Source organism: Pollicipes pollicipes, unplaced genomic scaffold (assembly GCF_011947565.3).
Source record: "Pollicipes pollicipes isolate AB1234 unplaced genomic scaffold, Ppol_2.1 Scaffold_4881;HRSCAF=5763_pilon_pilon_pilon, whole genome shotgun sequence".
Taxonomy (NCBI): domain Eukaryota; kingdom Metazoa; phylum Arthropoda; class Thecostraca; order Pollicipedomorpha; family Pollicipedidae; genus Pollicipes; species Pollicipes pollicipes.
This window is the reverse complement of record NW_023596576.1, coordinates 56,887,784-56,905,992: the sequence shown is the minus strand read 5'-3', so window position 1 is coordinate 56,905,992 and position 18,209 is coordinate 56,887,784. Positions and strand designations below refer to the sequence as shown.

At 55.7% G+C, this 18,209-nt stretch overlaps 1 protein-coding gene across 1 annotated transcript; it reads right to left on the bottom strand.

The window, feature by feature from the left end:
• Positions 1-4: 4 nt before the first annotated feature.
• LOC119100638 (transcription factor GATA-6) lies at positions 5-6,240 on the bottom strand. The gene is made up of 9 exons (XM_037223715.1): positions 6,169-6,240; positions 5,449-5,545; positions 5,146-5,261; positions 4,124-4,286; positions 3,483-3,625; positions 3,127-3,208; positions 2,580-2,723; positions 2,012-2,229; positions 5-25 (listed from the first exon to the last, which is right to left on the bottom strand). Exons 1-9 carry the CDS (start codon positions 6,238-6,240, stop codon positions 5-7), a joined length of 1,056 nt encoding a protein of 351 aa, XP_037079610.1.
• Positions 6,241-18,209: the final 11,969 nt, after the last annotated feature.

Below are 18,209 nucleotides of genomic sequence, written 5' to 3'. Positions count from 1 at the left end.
CGCCCTACTGGGCCGGCCGGCCGCGCTGTCCGGTTATATGGCGGCTGGCGTGGCCAGGGAGCGGCCGCACCTGCCGCCCCGCCGCCGACACCCCCCCCCCCCCCCCCGATGCACCGCGTCGGGTGCAGCGGCCCGCAGCCACGTCGGCACGGACACTGACCTTGGCTAGAGCGGTCGGATGAGCTGGCTCACAAAGATCACAAGCAGAAAAATCGCATGAGGTTGTTGTATTGTTGCGGATTTTTCGAGCACGTTTGAAGAATACAAAGCATTGCTAGGGTGGGCGCTCATTCTAAAACCCAGACCGATCCAAGAACTCGAACCAGATCTTAAAAAGAAGGTGTATGGCAAGTCCGAAGCAGCCCGGTCACTTTTTGAACTTAATACAGCTCGCATTTTTATAGAAAGGTGATCTTTTCGAGATGATTACCGCACTCACCTTTTCAGCCTTCTTTATTGCGCACATGCGCCATAAAGCCAGCGCTGGTCCACGCGATTCGTAAACCTGGACCAATTACGTAACGTTGTCGTCTCCACTGGAACATTATTCGAGGATGGATCCGACCCTGACATAGAGACTCGGTCGAGTCAAGCCCAGAGTCAGAGCCGGCATCAAATATGAGCGCTATGAGTCACCATCAGGATTAACCCTGCACTTTCGTTCGATCAACAAAGCAAAAAGTAGTCTGCAGCCGTCGGCTTCCTCAGGCGAGAGGTTGAGCCCACTCGCCGCACCTGTTCGGGTTCGACACGCCTGGCCACTTCGCCAGGCGTGTCGCTGAGTGCTGGCAACAATGACGTGCATTTTTGTCATCGAGCACGTGGACGAACGGCAAACCGCGGCGGGTGAATCCTTTTCGGTGGGTCGTGAAGGCACGGGCAATGCGGATAAAAGAACACGGCGCCGCAATAACGGAAGTTGCAGCAATACTAGGGCTGTAGTTTCCTGTTCGGTTGAAGAGCTTTGCCCCCTCCCTCCCCCCCCCCCCCTCTCCCAACTGGTGGCCACTGGAAAGGTGGGAGTCGTCGCTGAATTCGTGAGTTGCTATTGCCTTCTGACCTTGGGCCCCAGCCCCCGAACCTTGAGAAGAAAGTGGACCAAATCCATTGGATGCCTTTTTTGCATGCGTGTTGACATGTCTTGGTAGTTTGGACTGTGGAGGCTGTGTTTGTGGAGAGACGCACGATTCTATGGAGATAATGAGGCGTCGGAACATGACAGTTCTTGCTCAGTGATTCGTGCATGCCTGAAGGTGGACTGGATGGTTTAGAAACTGAGGCGGGTGCCTCTGGTCCTCCAGACCACGAATGAGGCAGGTCGAAGTCGAATATTGGGCCTTTGATGTGCCTAGAAGCATTCCATATATGTCTTAGCCCCCACTGACTGAGCCCCCACATGCCCGGTTATCTTACAATAGCCGGGCGTGACTTGAAACAACTGAAGCTAGGGTGTCGTCTCTTAGCTTGGGCCCATGACCATACTTCATGCCAGCATGGAGAAGAAAGCTCAAACAAACTTTCAATATACGCCAATGCTTCACGCTTTTCCACAGACATTGGGACACATTTATTAGAAAAAGACGTATTAAACGAAATGACATCCGTCAATCACCTCATAGCCATCTCAGAATATCCTGGCTAAAGCGTGTATTGCCGAGAATAAGAACACTTGCGATCCAATATCACTATTTTGAAAACGTGTCCATAGAGATTCGCACAAGTCAACGCAGCTCATACCCTTCTTTTATCACAAATACCATGCAATATTCAACTCTCAAATCACAAAATATGTGCACACTATATACTCATGATTGCATGAATTGCAATATCAGTTCGTTAGGGTTCATCGGCAGTGGTACGTCGGCGCGCGTGGCCCTACGCTCATGCCCAGCATCACGGAGGGCTGTGCGCGCTGTCCGAGCACATGGCTTTACTGAGCGCTGGCCCGTACCCCAGGCCGGGCGCGAGGCCGGTGAAGGCGGCGGTCGGCGCGACCCCCGCCGGGCAGGGCCAGGCTCGAGCCGGACACGGGCGACCGGTGCACAGATGGCGCCCCGGTCGCTGCGCCGAACTCCGAGGTGGCGCTGCCGGCGACCGACCGGTAGGAGCAGCTGAGCGTCGGCTCGGCGGCGGCCGGCCGGCAGGAGGTGGACGTGGCGGCCGCTGTCGTCGGGGTCTCCCGCGCTGGCGTCGTCAGCTGGCACTCCTTGCCCTTCTCGATGCTTGCGCCTGAAACACGCGTCTCCGCTGAGCCGCCGTCCAGTTGGAGAATGCTTGAGAGGCGAGAATGCAAGCAGCTTGATCGGGATACATGCGTACCTGCTACAGGCTGCAATGATTAATTTGTTTGAAATGCATTTTTGTGAATAACAAGATCGGTAGCTGCCTACGTTGATCTTAGCAAACATGTGCATGCATAATGTCAGGTACGTTGTGTCAGTGCGATAAATGCTCCCTGGTTAAAGTTAGTTAGATCTATTGCCATCCAAAACAAAGATGTCGCATACCAGGCAAAGATTGAATCGGTACGATGGCTGATTAACTAAGCACGGACTAACAAAGGATCTCGAAAAACTTACACTCTTTTTTGTCCTTATCTTCTGTTCGTCTCTTGCTTTTCGGCTTCCGTTTCCGAGTTTGAATTCCGTCTTTCCTCATGGACAGGGGTCGGCGGATGCCATGAAGCTTGAAGTACAGACCACAGGCGTTGCAAACCGGCTCACCTGTAACTTAGCTTGATAAGATCCCTGACGACCGGATGGCAGTCACGGTTATGTACACATGTAGCTACCTCGGTATCGTGGTCACGAAGGTCTTGAGCTCGTGGGTCAGGTTTTGCCCACCACAGCGCCTCCGCCCATGCCGATACGCTCGGAAAGATGGTCGCTACGCAAAGGGAAACCGCATCATCTAAGCGCGATATGGAGAGGACCATTTATGGCGTGCGTCGTAATTACACCTCTGTTTGGCGTAGCAAGTGACCACCTCAACCAAACGTAACGAGCGATAAGGGTCAACAGTAACACCATTTGTCTACAAGCCTAGACAACTCTTCATCAATGAGCAGAATACAGGACCGGAGCGCACTGCAGGGCGGGTGCCGCCGCCCGCGCGTCCATACGTCACCTTCGTTGTTCCGCCTCCAGAGAGTCGTCTGCGTGGTGCCACAGTTCGTGCACATCGAGTGAAATCGACGAGCGTACGGCGACTAAAAGAACGGCACAAATACGGGATTATTAGCAATCAGCGTTTCGGACTGATTTTATGTTAAGCCTGAACAAAAGCCTGGGTGTCTGACATTCACCTTTGTTTGCAAAGGCGAAAACAAAACGAAAAAGCTTAAGGTGGGATGTGACGCTGTATACCGTGCTGCCATTTCATGCGCCACTGACAATACGCATTTATTTCATGCTCTGCTTTAAAGCATTTGTTTCGTTCGGAGGGCGGTATTTGGCGGTCTCTGTCCGGTTCATAGCACTGACCCCTCTCCTGGCGTTGAAGAGACGAGGATGGCCCATGCCCTTCCACTTGGGGTTGCAGAAGCAGGCGCCGCAGAGGAAGTGCCCCGTGCCGTCCGGGTAGCAGGACTGGGTGACCGTGCCACACTGAACGCACTCACGAAACTCTGAAACGGCATGTGCGCGTCCCCTTAACAAGCGATTCCACTCACTCGACTAAACTCAGCCAATTGCGCCGTGTGGTACACATACACACGCACGCACGCATGCACGCACGCACGCACGCACGCATGCACGCATGCACGCACTCACGCACGCACGCACGCACGCCACCCACCCACCCACCCACCCACCCACCCACGCGCACACATACACACGCACGCACGCATGTACGCACGACGCACGCACTCACCTACCCACGCACACACATACATACGCACGCACGCACGCACGCACTCACGCACGCACGCACGCACGCACGCACGCACGCACGCACGCACGCACGCACGCACGAACGCACGAACGCACGAACGCACGAACGAACGAAGCACGAACGCACGCACGCACGCACGCACACACGCACGCACTTGACCATGACGTCACACATGTGCTTAGAAGAGCCCAACGGCGAGCAAGAGCGGACAGAGCAGAAGCAGACGAAGTACCGTATGTTCCGCGCTGCAGCGACTGCAGGCCGGTCATGTTGTTGCAGGCCCAGGGCATCATGTTGCCGCCCGTGTAGCCGTAGCGCGGGAAGGCCTGCGCTATGCCCGGGTGCGGCATCTCGCGAGACGGCGGCAGCTTAAAGCCGCCGAAGTTCATGGAGAGCTGGCCGCCGTCGGAGCCCGCCGGCACCCCGCCGCCCTGCCAGCTGCCGGGGCGAGGGGCGGGGCTGGGTCAGCGCTGCAGGCCAGGCCGGACGCCCCGCGCCGGGTGCAGAGCGGCTCAGGGTCAGCGGTCGTCGAAGCAGCTGACACAGACCGCTGGAAAGACCCTGCGTTTGTATGGAACCAAGCACGTGTGCATGAAGGGAGTCTTTGAAGAGTCCTTCCTCAAGGGAGATTGTGTCCAAAAGGGAAACCCTAGAACGTCTTGTTAGCTGTTGTGGGCGCCGGCCACGATAGCCGGCGGTCGTACAGTATGCACACTGGAACATCACAGACGATCAGTACAAAGTCGAGCAGCATAAATAATGGCATTCCTACAGGTACGTACGTGGGTAGGTACGCAGACCGGTGTGTTTTCAACTGCAGGCACGGTGTCAGTCCAGATGATGCATTTTGTCCGGTATCTTTTTTATTATCGTAAGACGCTAAAAACGCGACGATCATACTAAACAGCTCTATGCTATCCGGATTACAAAATACCCAAATTTCCGAACCCTCGGAACACCGTGTCGCACTCTGATCTCTGTGCTCTCGTACCACCATCACATGTCCTCATCCCCGGGCTTGGACGTGGCGTGGAGGTCCTCACCGCACCGGCGGTGTGAGCCTCCACGCTGCGCCCCGCTCGCATTGACTGACCTGCCGCAGGCGGAGGTGCCGCCGCCGGCGGCCACCGGGCCCATGTGCGGCGTCTGTGCGGCCATGTGCTGCAGGCCGAACAGCTGGTGTGCGGGCGGGACGCACACGGCGCCCGGCAGGTAGCCGCCGCCGCCACCACCGCCTCCGCCGCCGCCGCCGGCGCCGCTGCCGCAGCCGCCTCCCTCCAGGCCGTACCCGCCCGTGCCGTGCACGCCGTTGTGGTACATGGCGGGCCACAGGGTGGTGCCGTGGCGGCCTTCGGGCCGGCGTCTGTACGCTGTGGGAGGCAGAGACGGGGATCAGAGAGGGGTCGGGCTCGGACGCGGCCTCCGGGCCGGCATCTGTCCGCTGTGGGAGCCAGAGACGGGGATCAGAGAGGGGTCGGGCTCGGACGCGGCCTCCGGGCCGGCGTCTGTCCGCTGTGGGAGACGGAGACGGGGATCAGAGAGGGGTCGGGCTCGGACACGGCTGCCGCGCCGGCGTCTGTCCGCTGTGGGAGCCAGAGACGGGGATCAGAGAAGGGTCGGTCTCGGACGCGGCCTCCGGGCCGGCGTCTGTCCGCTGTGGGAGACGGAGACGGGGATCAGAGAGGGGTCGGGCTCGACTCCGCGCCGCCGTCTGTCCACTGTAGGAGACAGAGACGGGGATCAGAGAGGGGTCGGGCTCGGACGCGGCCGCCGCGCCGGCGCCGTGCCGTCAGCATTGTGCCGCGTGTGTTCGCCGAGCGGCGTGGGGCGAGTTTGGTCTGCGCCGGAGACGGAACGTCAGCACACTGACGTCACTTCATTGTGGCGCTGATACGGTGTGTCGCCGAGCGGGGGCTATCGTGGGTGACGTCACAATGCGGAGACGGCAGTTGTTGTGACGTCATGTGAGACCGTGGAGGTGATGGCGGGCGTCACAACACAGCGATTGGTGACGCTAGCACAACAGGAAGGCATCGACGCCGCTCAAGCTACCGAGGTCAATGTCAGCCCACTCACGTTGAGCTGACCTCGAACTGGCCCGAGCGACCCAGTGACACGCTATGGCGCGCCTCGCTATGTTCTGTGAATCTCACAACGTGACGTCCGACCTGAACACGTGACAGACGCAGCCGGGCCGCCGGCGGCCTCCACGCGGCTTTAATTTGGCGTGACGCGTTTCCCTAACTTGTCAGCGGGGGACGGCGTATGACGGAGCGCCGACGCCGACGCCGCCGTCGGCATCGACGGCTTCGTTAGCGGCGACAGGTAGGCGCGCGCGCCGGCCGCCATCTGGCTCCAATTGAGACATGAAAGGTGGCGCGCCACGCGACGGCGCCACCGCTCCCAAATAGCCCGCCGCCTCGTCCATCAGCGTGTTTCATTAGACACGTCGCGTCGGGGACGACGCGTCGCCGGTGATGGTCGCTGTCGGCGAGACGGGGACGGCGGCGACGGCGGGCCGAGGGCCGGCGCTCCACGAGACGGGGACCGCAGCGACGGCGGACCCAGGGCCGGCGCACGGCACTGCTGGGGATGATGTGGATAGGCCCGTGTGGCGATCAAGGGGGAGGGCTGAGGGACGTTGAGGTAGGGGAGGCGGAGGCACGGTTTGATGGGAAGGTCGTGCTAGGGACAGCCAATGTCGTCGTTGATGCAGTTGATGCACGCCACTAAATCATGGCTCTGGAGTGGGGCGTGTGCTGGTCACCAGGCCCGACCGGCCGGGGAGTGAGGTCACAGCCGATCAGCTGCTCCGCCTCCAACGGCGTCACGAGGAGAGGCCCTCCCCGGCCGGAGCAGGGCGCGAAGGCGACAGCAGCAGCCTCTACGGTCACCTCTGCCGAGCGTCAACGACAGCCAGAGGCTTGAACCGGCTGGTGTTGAGGGTTTTCCCGCGGCTCAGGCAGGATATCAGGATGTGGCGCAGGGCAGCACTGCCCCCCGCCGTGAGCGCCAGCAGCACTGCCGCCGTAAGGGGTTAGCCCGCGGTTCAGGCAGGATCTGGCGCCGGGCAGCACTGCTGCCGTGAGGGTTAGCCCGCGATTCAGGCAGGATCTGGCGCCGGGCAGCACTGCCGCCGTGAGGGGTTAGCCCGCGATTCAGGCAGGATCTGGCGCCGGCAGCCGCGGTACAGGCAGGATATGGCGCCGGGCATCACTGCCGCCGTGAGGTTGCGGCGCGTTCACGAGGCGCTGTCTCGGACCGGGGTTTCGCCCGGGAGCTGACGGCAGGTATCCAACCGAGTGACGAGCTTTCTTTCCTTTAGTTGTGTGCAGCGAAGAAATGATGCCTCGCTTTCGACCTGTGGTTCAAGGCCATGCTTGTTTTCTTATCTGTATTTGCCGCCTTGGGGCCGTACTGAACAGAACACGGTGGTTCTGACACCCGAATCAAGAGCACCGGGCTAAACATATTCGAGAGGCCGGGCGCCAGCAGCAGTCCCAGATGAGCTGTGCCATCCATGCCGTGCACGACCGCATGAATGTCCCAAGATGACAGGGCAGCACTGCGCGGCATTCAAAGCTCAGAAATGCTCGCAGCACCGTTATAACTCATCGGAACGTATGATCTGAGCCAGGGCACTTCCCGTCCGTGAAGGACAGCTCGGTGCGCAGCACGACTGGACGGGCTCAGACGCAACTCCCAAACGTGTGACCTGAGTCATGCCCCTCCTCCGCCCGTGAAGGACAGCTCGGTGCGCAGCACGACTGGACGGGCTCAGACGTAACCCCCAAACGTAAGACCTGGGCCACGCCACTCCCCGCCCGTGAAGGACAGCTCGGTGCGCAGCACGACTGGACGGGCTCAGACGTAACCCCCAAACGTAAGACCTGGGCCACGCCACTCCCCCGCCCGTGAAGGACAGCTCGGTGCGCAGCACGATTGTACGGGCTCAGACGTAACCCCCCAAACGTGTGACCTGAGCCATGCCCCTCCCCCGCCCGTGAAGGACAGCTCGGTGCGCAGCACGACTGGACGGGCTCAGACCGTAACCCCCAAACGTAAGACCTGGGCCACGCCACTCCCCGCCCGTGAAGGACAGCTCGGTGCGCAGCCACGACTGGACGGGCTCAGACGTAACCCCCAAACGTAAGATCTGGGCCACGCCACTCCCCGCCCGTGAAGGACAGCTCGGTGCGTGGCACCGACTGGACGGGCTCAGACGTAACCCCAAACGTAAGACCTGGGCCACGCCACTCCCCGCCCGTGAAGGACAGCTCGGTGCGCAGCATGACTATACGGGCTCAGAAGTAACCCTCAAACGTGCGACCTGAGCCATGCCCCTCCCCCGCCCGTGAAGGACAGCTCGGTGCGCAGCACGACTGGACGGGCTCAGAAGTAACCCCCCAAACGTGCGACTAGCAGCCCCGGCCGGTGCATTCGCCGCGGCGACTAATGAGACGATGAAACATCCCTAACTGGGGCCGGATTAATTTCCGCCTAACAAATGGCCCGGGCGGTCGTTGAGTTAAATATGGAAGCATAAATCACTCGTGCGAGGTGAGTAATGCACTTTGTGGATTTCAGGTGAAGCTGGAACTCTGCAGAAGTGAGTTAAGACGTTAATTTATTATCGTGTTATTCTAGAGCGTGTTGCGAATGATGATTGCAAAATACAAGCCAGTTACCACCGCAAAAACCCACAGTGTCCAAACTATCGCGAAGTTAATTGGGGCTAAATGCACCGGTATTTCTTTGTCGGCCGTTAACGTTCAGCCAGATAGTGTCTATGTGGAATAAGTCCCGTGGCGTAAATTTATAAAATTGCCGCAGGTGTATCAAGAATAATCTTGAACAAAATTTGAAAGGAGAGTTGGGATTCGAGCAGCTATGCCAAGTGAAAAAATGATTATGCATGACATTTTTCGCATGCAGGTTTCCAGTTCAAAAAAGGAGGTACGGCAATGCTGAAGTCATTGAACCCTCAACAATGTCCAGATCGGAATATACAATATGGTACAGTATGGGGACCCAGACGTCTCATGAATCATTCGTGCACAGCAAGAATTGGTAGTTTTGTTCAGTGTGCATTCTTGGTATAATGCATTTGAAACCGCCGAAAGACATATTAGTCGCTTTTATGGAAATCAGCAGCAATCTCCCATTTGTCCCACATCTCCCAATCATCCCAATCTCCCAATCATCCCAATCAACCTCGTTTGTCCTCCCCAATGGTAAATGGTTAGCCCGTTGATCCCGTACGCCCGACGTGACGGTTGAGATAGAGTCGCCAAAAAACACGTGGAGGGATGGTCGAAGACACTCGGGGAGCCCGACAGCAGCGTCCCAGCTCCATAGCCTCAGAAACCATTTCATCGCACAAATGGGCTGGAACTGATTCCAATGAAATTAAATTGAATTGAGGACCAGTGCCGATGTCGGGATTTGTAAAGGTAAGCTCAGTAGGAGTGCTAATCCCGGTACCTTTGCCTATTCCGAGCTTCCGGAATTATCAATGGTGCAATCCCTGCACAGCGGATTATCTCGGGCGATATCTAGAGCCATATCCGACAAACACCATTGTTTTTACACCTTGCGCGCACAGCAAGTCAAATCTGCATTATTTGTATTGGCTTTGCAGCGCTTAGAGCGTTATGGTAGACAACTTCAGTCTTCGGCACAAGGCCAGGAACACTATTTTGAAGCTGTAAGTTCCATCTTTCTCCACGAAACGTAACCTCGAAAAGCAAGTGGAGGGCGGCTTGAGCCGAGGAAGTAGAGGATGCTCGCAACTCTCCATAAGCCACCCCAATGGTTTCGCTACCTCTGGCAGGTATGTCATCAATCTTTTCAGACAGCACACTGTATTTAATAATCGGCTCAAAATGCAGCCACTAGCTCCGCGGGGGAGGGGGGAGGGGGGGGGGGGGGGTGAAGCTCTAGCTACAAGGTGTCTGGACGGCCTCCAATCCCAGCCGTTCAAACAGGCATTGCGGTCAAAGGCTGCCGGTCTGCCCCTCTGCAGGTTTGCCGGCCAGAGTGCCTCCACGGTGCCTTTGATGCATGCAGGTAGGTCCTAAAATTATTATAAGCAAGATTCGATTTTTTAAAACGCAAATACATCCGATTCCTGCAGCTTCTAACAGCTACTGGAATAGTGGTGTAGAGATTCGTTCCTGTCTGGAGTTTCCGGGATTTCAACCCCGATGGCGGCATCCGTCGCATATATATGCCAGATTTGGTGCTCTATGTTTAACCAAACTGAAGCGTGGTGAAGTAACGCGAATTATGCTTTCAGATATATCTCCTTTGATGGATCGGACCGAACGAGGCTAGGAGGCTGTAATAAGATGGACAAGATGGACAAGACCGGCAGCCTAAATGTCCTACATTTAAAACTGTTGGTGGTTGGACCTATTGCCTGTATTCTGAAAATCCGCAGGCCTTGATAGACAATTCGACGAGCCAACTACCACCACCACACACAGTGGAATACGTGAGATTTCGCAATGGGGGGGGGGGGGGGGTCGCTCAACATTGTTCCACGTTGGAAACGCCGAGATAATCATTGAGTGGGCATTGCAACTCCGAAGAGTTACAAAGCTAAACTTAACTCACTGGTAGACACATTGACTCCGCTCCGTGCCAGTAGTGCTGGGCGTAACAAGAAGAAAAACAAAACAAACACGAGAAGCGTCACCGCCTGCTGATTCACTCGGGCCGCAATAGTGTGGCCATCCCGGAGGCTGACCCCTGAGCTGCTGGGGGTCACGCATCAGCCGGGCTGTGACGGACGGTGTCAGCGCTGGCGATGGCGGGGAGGGGGGGGGGGGGGAGCGCCCGAGCCACCGGCGCCTGTTTATCCCGCCTGTTTACATCCGTGTCCGTTACACGTCGTCTGGCGTGTCCGCGTGCGCTGCAGGGATGCGCTGCACAGCACGAATGCGGCGCAAAACAGCGCACTCGGCGCCGGGTCCGGGCGTCGGTGGACGGCGGCCCGCCACCCGCCGGCCGGGTGGGAGGATGGTCTTCCGGCGGCGCCCGCGGGGGCGGATCAGGAGATCGTGTCCAGCTCCTGTTCCCTCGATCGTCGATGCCGGTGGGCATCGGGTGGGGGCTGCTCCAGGGCAACACCAACGGCAGGTTGAAATCATGTGATCCGTGTGTTGGTTGTTGAGACTCGTAGATATTGGAGTGTCATATATTATGGACTACGCGTCGCGTAATTGCTTCTGCGTTAGTGGTGTTTTACCTGTCGACCTCCCAATTACAAATATTCTGATGCCACCCGATACCTTTCTGTCGCCCAAATCGCGTCACAATTTCGCCGCGAACGTTTTCCAGCTTTGATTTACTTGAAAAGTTGCATGCAATTACAAAACACGGGCCCTAATTAGCAATGACCTTTTGCCAGTCGTCTTTTCCAAATCAGGGCGTAGTGACATATGCCACGACTGGCGGATGATTGAAAGCTGTTCTCGAGACGTTTGATGGTTTACCTCACAACCGCTCCAACCGTGTGCTGCGCCGGGCCTGTTTACATTTCACTATCCATCTCGACAGGCTTATCGCAATATCAGGCATATCGTGATTATACATTGGCTACGATTACAAGCATGCACGAACACCATTTTGTGCAGCCACCATCTCAGCAAGGTCACCCTAACCTCATACAGGATTTTAGCCCGGCCGCTTGGCTAGGTCTTATCACGCTTAGTGTAACGTTCATGTGCCGCACAGCGACTGCCGAAGTAAAGACCGGAAAGGATGAGCTTGAAGGATCTCCAGAGCCCCACTTGACGAGATTTTCATTATCCACGCCCATGCTGTCCTTAATTTACGACTTGTGAGTCATATTCTACGCAAACTAAATTTGCTTTAGTGTTTATAGTGCACCATTGGTGCCGCCATCATGATTTATCATTAGTACTTCTGATAACCATTTGGATAAACCAGCAAAACGATTTACCCATCCCCCCAACCAAAATCGATCGGTATGGATGTATGCCTCTCCGGCATAGTTTTCCCACTAGCCCATAGGGTTCATCTGTTCACGTGCTCACACGATCTTCTACAAGCGGTACAGCCCATTCCACGCGAAAAATTTCCCTAAACGTGATATTAAATGAGCTGGCTGGTTTGCTGCCTTACAGCATTGTATTTAAAGCTTTTCCCTTGCCGGAAATAAGTCTCTTGGCAAGCTGTGTCAATACTTCTCACTGCAGTGCCCCGTGAATTTGCCTGCTGTTAATGAGCATCACCATTTTCAGTTGGTATAGTGTCCGTTGGTATAGTGTCGGGACCATAATCAGGTTATGCGCATAAGTCGCGGCCGACCCAGCACTCGTATAGCAGCCCCGCGTAAGACCATACCTTTTGTTTTTATACCAAGTATGCGCGCTGCCCTCACGATGCAGATTCATCTCCTGAGCGATATTCTGAAAAAAATTAGAGACCCAATGCCCGCCCTAACTCAAGGTTCGCTCATCAGCGAGGCGTCTGTGCCACGATGCCTCCAGTGAAAACCTGCTAAATATCTAGTAGAAACTAAAATTGTGGGACACTCGAGAGTCCTGTTGATTTGTCGTATCAAACTCGTCGTTGCATACTGAACTTCTTTCATCCACTCATCAAGACAACCTTCGTAACAGGATCAAGTCACACTTGACCCAACTAGACTTAGTCTTTAGTAGTAAAAGCATTGTTTGACGCGTCGCCGAGTCAGCACTGAAATGCTTCTGAAATTGTAGGCACGTAGGCGTGACACAGCTATGCTCTTCAGGCGTCTAATATGAGCTAATGACTTCAAACGTTGGAGTGAGCGGTGCTAAAACTGACGCAACCGGCTCCGGCTATAGCATTCTCTTTGAAACCAAACGAACCCAGCCGAAACAAGCCCAACCCACCCCTCTTAACATAGCAAAGAAGTAGTCGACTATTCATATGCTGTGTACCAAGCTACCAGATTCTCCACATCACACTTCCTATGCATTTCACATCTCGCAGTTTGCGGTTCATGTGTACGCTGCAACCTTTGGATGGTTGGATGGGGATCGAAGTGTATTTTGAGTCCTCGGGTTCGCAGATCTGTGAGCCTGCGTTCGAGTCCGCGTCCTAATTCCGAGTCGAGCCAAGCCGGACTCAAACTCAGACCCGATTGCTGCACAGCATGCGCGGTTCACTTCGGTCATGATCGAGGCATGTCATCACAGCCTGGCCCCGAACCGCAGATATGCGGTAGATCGTAGTCATCGTTGTTATTTGACGTCGCGATAAGGCCGGCCTGGTGTATTCAGACATATCAGGCATGTCAAGCAGTGGCTCTGATTGGATCACGAGACGAGAGCCGCCGGTGACGCATGGTGCCCGGCGCACCGACGGCTGTTCCTTTCCCCCCATTCGGCCGTCCCGATGAAAGGCAAACGGCGCCCACGTCTCGCCCAGTGGCCTTGCTTGGCTTGGGATGTCGTGCTGGCCGCGTGCCTGTCAACAGTTACCCCGCCTCGACCAGTGACGCGGGAAGCCAGCGGCGTATGCAGGTCTTCACACCTGAGGTTTGGGGGATGGCATAACCAGACATTAACACTGAAAACCCCGTGTTAGCGCACCACAGGCGTGCGGGTTTCCCTGCGCGGCGTATACGCACGAGGCCTGCTTTAAATCTACGTACTTTGGCGTGTGTAGCTGGATTTTGATTGTCAATATTGATTCTCATTCATATAAACGCATGCATAAATTTGATAAGAGGGTACCAGCCCTTGATGCCCCCCCCCCCCCCCCTTCCTCCTTGAATACACCATCATTGAGGACAACAGCTACTTCTTTGCTGGAATCAGGCGTTCCGGAAAGCATGTTGGCAAGATACGACATCCCTTGAGCAAACAAGGTTTGAACACTGCCCCGCGCTGTCTGTAGGCTTTGCCCCCATAAACGGATGATGCAGCGGTACCCCACCGTCATATCATCAGATCAGTATGCATCACCGCTCAGCAGCCGGGGACGGCTGCCAATCGTTTGACGCATCTGATGTTTTATGTTAATTCATCCCGTTAATGCACTGCCTGGAGCTGAGTGGTCTCCGACACTGCATCCTCGCGGATAAGGAGCGCGCGCGGCCCGTGCAGCCAGTGAAAAGCGCTGTTACAACAGCATTTTTTCACTGATTGCATCTCCAGCAGCCCGGCTGCCTGATCGACCAATATAGGAGAGAAAGGGGATTAGCTGTGAGTAGATTTGCTTGCTCAGCATGTCATCAGCCCGCCGTGCCCGTGACGTGACCCGGCCGTGACCACACTGCTGCCAGAACTAGGACGCGGACTGTTTGATGAGATGCTCAGCAACATGACATCGAGATTGATACGCCGCCTTCTCGCGGCACCAAATGCGTCAGAGATTATACGACATAAATCGTCAGCAGCTTGTAGAGTCTGTTCGCCGTACCCGAGAGGCCGCGCGTAGTCGGCTACAGCTGCGAACGCCTGGGGACTCCATGGTCGGCTACAGCTGCGACGTGTGTAGACCCCTTGCCGGCTACAGTTGTGCCGTATGTAGACTCATGATCAGCTACAGCTGCCACGTGAGCGGACCCATGGTGGGCTACAGCCGCGACGTGTGCGGACCCATGGACAGCTACAGCTGCGACGTGTGCAGACCCATGGTCGGCTACAACTGCCACGTATGTAGACCCCTTGCCAGCTACAGCTGTGACGTGTGCGGACCAGTGGTCGGTTACGGCTGCTACGTGTGCAGATCTGTGGTCCTCTACAGCTGCCACGGTGTGTAGATCCATGGTCGGCTACAGCTGCCACGTGTGCGGACCCATGGTTGGCTACAGCTGTCACGTGTGCGGATCCATGGACAGCTACAGCTGCCACCTGTGTGGACCCATGGTCGGCTACAGCTGCCACCTGTGTGGACCCATGGTCGGCTACATCTGCCACGTGTGCGGATCCATGGTCGGCTGCAGCTGCCACGTGTGCGAATCCATGGTCGGCTACGGCTGCCACGTGTGTAGGCCCATGGTCGGTCACAGCTGCCACACGTGCGGATCGAGTTCGCGTCAAATGGTTTTCTTTTTGAAACCAGCTGTAGCTAGAACCATGCCCTACAAAATGCCAGGCTGTCGAACGTTTCAACCGCGGCAGGTGGGGTCCGCAGACTGCGCGAAGACTGAGCATAACGCATTGCGTTCCGTAGACAGGAGGTGGCGCTTTGTCAGAATGTGGTGTGCATATTACGTGTCCGGTGGGTCAAGGCAATCTGATGTGCTATCTCTTGCACTTTTTGCAGTGCACGTTCATGATGACTGAAGATGAGTGTCCTTCTTGCATAATTGACATAGATGCGATAAGATCAATTGCATGGATGTTCTGTTCTGTTCAACTACTCCGTAGTTTGCATTTGTGCGTATCTATGTATCTATTCATCCATCTGTCTGTCCATCTTTATATATATATATATATATATATATTATATATATATATATTAGTAATAATCTATCTATCTATCCATTTATCTATATATCTATATCTTTATACCTTATTTATCTATTTATCTATATATCTTACCAACATATATACTTATTCATTTATCTATCTATCCATCTATCTATCTATTTACTTATATATGGCTCTCTCTCTCTCTCTCTCTCTCTCTCTCTCTCTCCTCTCTCTCTCTCTCTCTCTCTCTCTCTCTCTCAATCTATCTATCTACACATTTTTTCTTTGATGAAGACGAACTTAGAACTCGACAGATGCTTTTCACTTGCTGCTCAAAACAGCGGTGCGGAAGGGTATGCAGTGCGAGGCGCGCGCTGCCACACGAGTCACAATTGGCGCTGCATAACCCTAGAAGTCGATGCGCCACGAAACACCTAAATACTCATCCACTTCCGTCATGATGTGGACCACGCAGTGATATGCCATTGCGTGGCAATTAGTTGGACGCGATATGGCAGGCAACGCTTACAATGCGCCTATATGTCATCGCCCTCTCTGCCGCCCCCTACAGGAGGGCGTCCACAGTCCGGGTTCGGCGCCCCTTGTTCGCCCCCTGTCCCGGCCCCTCCCCTGCGCCCCCAGCATGCCCAGGAGGCCGTGGGCGGGGCAGCTCGACCGGCCGGCTATTTGTACTCACCGGCGTGTAATGAGGGGTCAAGAGCCCCCCCCCTCCGCCGCAGATGGATAGGCGGCGCGCTACATTTCGCGGAATGCGTCGCGTGCCGCCGGTGCACGCCCCCCGGCAGCCGGCGACGACTCATTGGGGCCGGCTGGTGCGTTGGCTGGCTGACTGGGGTATATCACGGCAGCCTGTCCCCGTCCAGTCCAGTCCGACGGCGCCAGCGACCCATCTATGGTCGGCTCCCGTCCTCCCCTCCCCCTCCCGGCGGCTCCCGTCCTCCCGCCGGCTCGCGCCGGTGGCTCGCGCGCGTCGTCACGCGCGGCGCGCGGGTAATGACGCCCGGCCGGCTGACAGTGACGAGACGCGGGCAGACGCCAGCGGCTGTGGTGTCGCCTGTCGTGACGGTAATGACGCCCGTCAGGTCGCCGCCGCCGCCGACATCGGCCGTCGCGCGGACGCACGCCCCCACTCTGAATGGCGGCCACTCTCGCCGGGGAACGGTGGCGGCGGCGATGGCGTCCGGGCGCCGGTGCCGGTGGTGACGTGATGACGCCCGCTCGCATGGCGCCGGTGGCAAATTGACTGGTTGTTCGCGGCGTTCTTTCCCAATGGGATTATGCAAATTATGATTGGGGTTCTCAAATACCTATTTGTCGAACCGTTGTGCGTTGCCTTATATCTGTATCTGATTTCACAGCTCCAGTGGCGTAACCAAGAAGGGATTTTGGGACCAAAATTCCCCCTGCCCTCCCGGACGTGATGAAGCCTTTGGGGCCGAAGACTTTGGGGAGTTTAAGACGCCCGTGGGTTTTTAAAATATGAAAGCGCGCCTTCGTGACATCAGAATAGTATCCCAAGCCTATAATGTCTCTCAAATATAAAAACAGCCACCCCTCTAAGGCGACAAAGTGGTGGCCTTTGGCTGAAAGCCCCCTTTACCACGATTTGTTCCCTCCTGAGCGAATTCCTGGCTACGCCACGGCGTACCTCTTGCAAACCTCGGTATGCACGACAGCGACGTGATGTTGCTTCAGAACTTTTATTTTTATCGATTGTGGCTTAGAGGCATGTCGACCACGGTGATTACTTGCTGCAGGAAGATTTGTGATATGCATTTCTGCTGTAAACATCTTCCTCACTCCGAAAATATCGTGCATCAGAGCAAATGATAGTCGCGGAAGTTTACTCGCCATTAGTGAATGTTAACCGCGTGTAGGGGAGCCTGCAGTACATCGTCGCTATCGAGCCAAACTGGTCTGTTTGGAAGCCGTTCATGCGTCCCAGCGTTCTATGTCCTAGTTGAAGACATCTCAAAATGATTGTATCCGTCTCTCCGCATATCATTCTTGGGAGTGACAAGACGTGAGTGAAAACCCGAGCTTCTGATTTGTTACCTTAACGAGCAACGCGTGGGATGAATGGAGCCCAACCGAATGCTTCTCACAGCGCTTACTTCTCACTTCCTGCCATCATTAATAGCTGTGCAGGTTTCCTTTGTAATAAGTAGTTACATATGTGAGCCACATGACCACATGACTCCGTTGTTTTCGAGAACTCCCGTTTCTGATCTTGACATGGAGCCCCGTGTCATCCTCCATTTTAACACGGTTCGCCCGACATATTCAAGGTTGTGGATTATTAACAGCTGTTCACAGTACCGGAAATCGGAAACCTTACACTCTTCCTAGTATGACGGCATCGAAGCGATCACGGGTGCCCACAAGTTTTTCTCGTTATATTCTAGAACGAGCCAAAAGTTTCGACTGGAAAGTAGGTTTCCAACACCACCAACTGCTGAACAACTGAAATGTCCCTGATATACAGAGCTCTTTGTCCTCGGTCATATCACCCTATGGCCAAAAACGCTACCATAACCAAAGTACCGCTTCTGCGCGCACGCCCCCCCCCCCCCCCGGATGTCGTAATCTAAGTTAAAACGGTGCAGAAGCATCGCAGCGGAACATAGCAGAGGCGCAGCAAAGAGGGCTAGTCGGAGACAGGGCTAGACCACACGACCACGCAGGCAGGGCTAGACGCAGAGAGGGCTAGTCAGAGACACGCGCCCGTCCCTCCGGCATCGTTCTCTATTTTATACCAGAGATGAAGCCCCATAGAAAGTTAAAAATATGCGTGATGAGTGCTCATCGAGCTGACCCCCCGCCCCTTGAGTGCGACCTGCGCCCGGGTACGACCTGTAA

What these genes read in the sequence shown, in the direction of transcription:
- LOC119100638 (XM_037223715.1), bottom strand. Translation starts at nt 6,240, where the DNA reads ATGGCGGCCGGCGCGCGCGCCTACCTGTCGCCGCTAACGAAGCCGTCG. An exon ending in GAGGCGGCTGCGGCAGCGGC is followed by an intron (nt 4,287 to 5,145) that starts GCCGGCGGCGGC and finishes GACGGCGGCCAG; the next exon opens with CTCTCCATGAACTTCGGCGG. An exon ending in TCTTCAACGCCAGGAGAGGG is followed by an intron (nt 3,209 to 3,482) that starts GTCAGTGCTATG and finishes CCGTTCTTTTAG; the next exon opens with TCGCCGTACGCTCGTCGATT.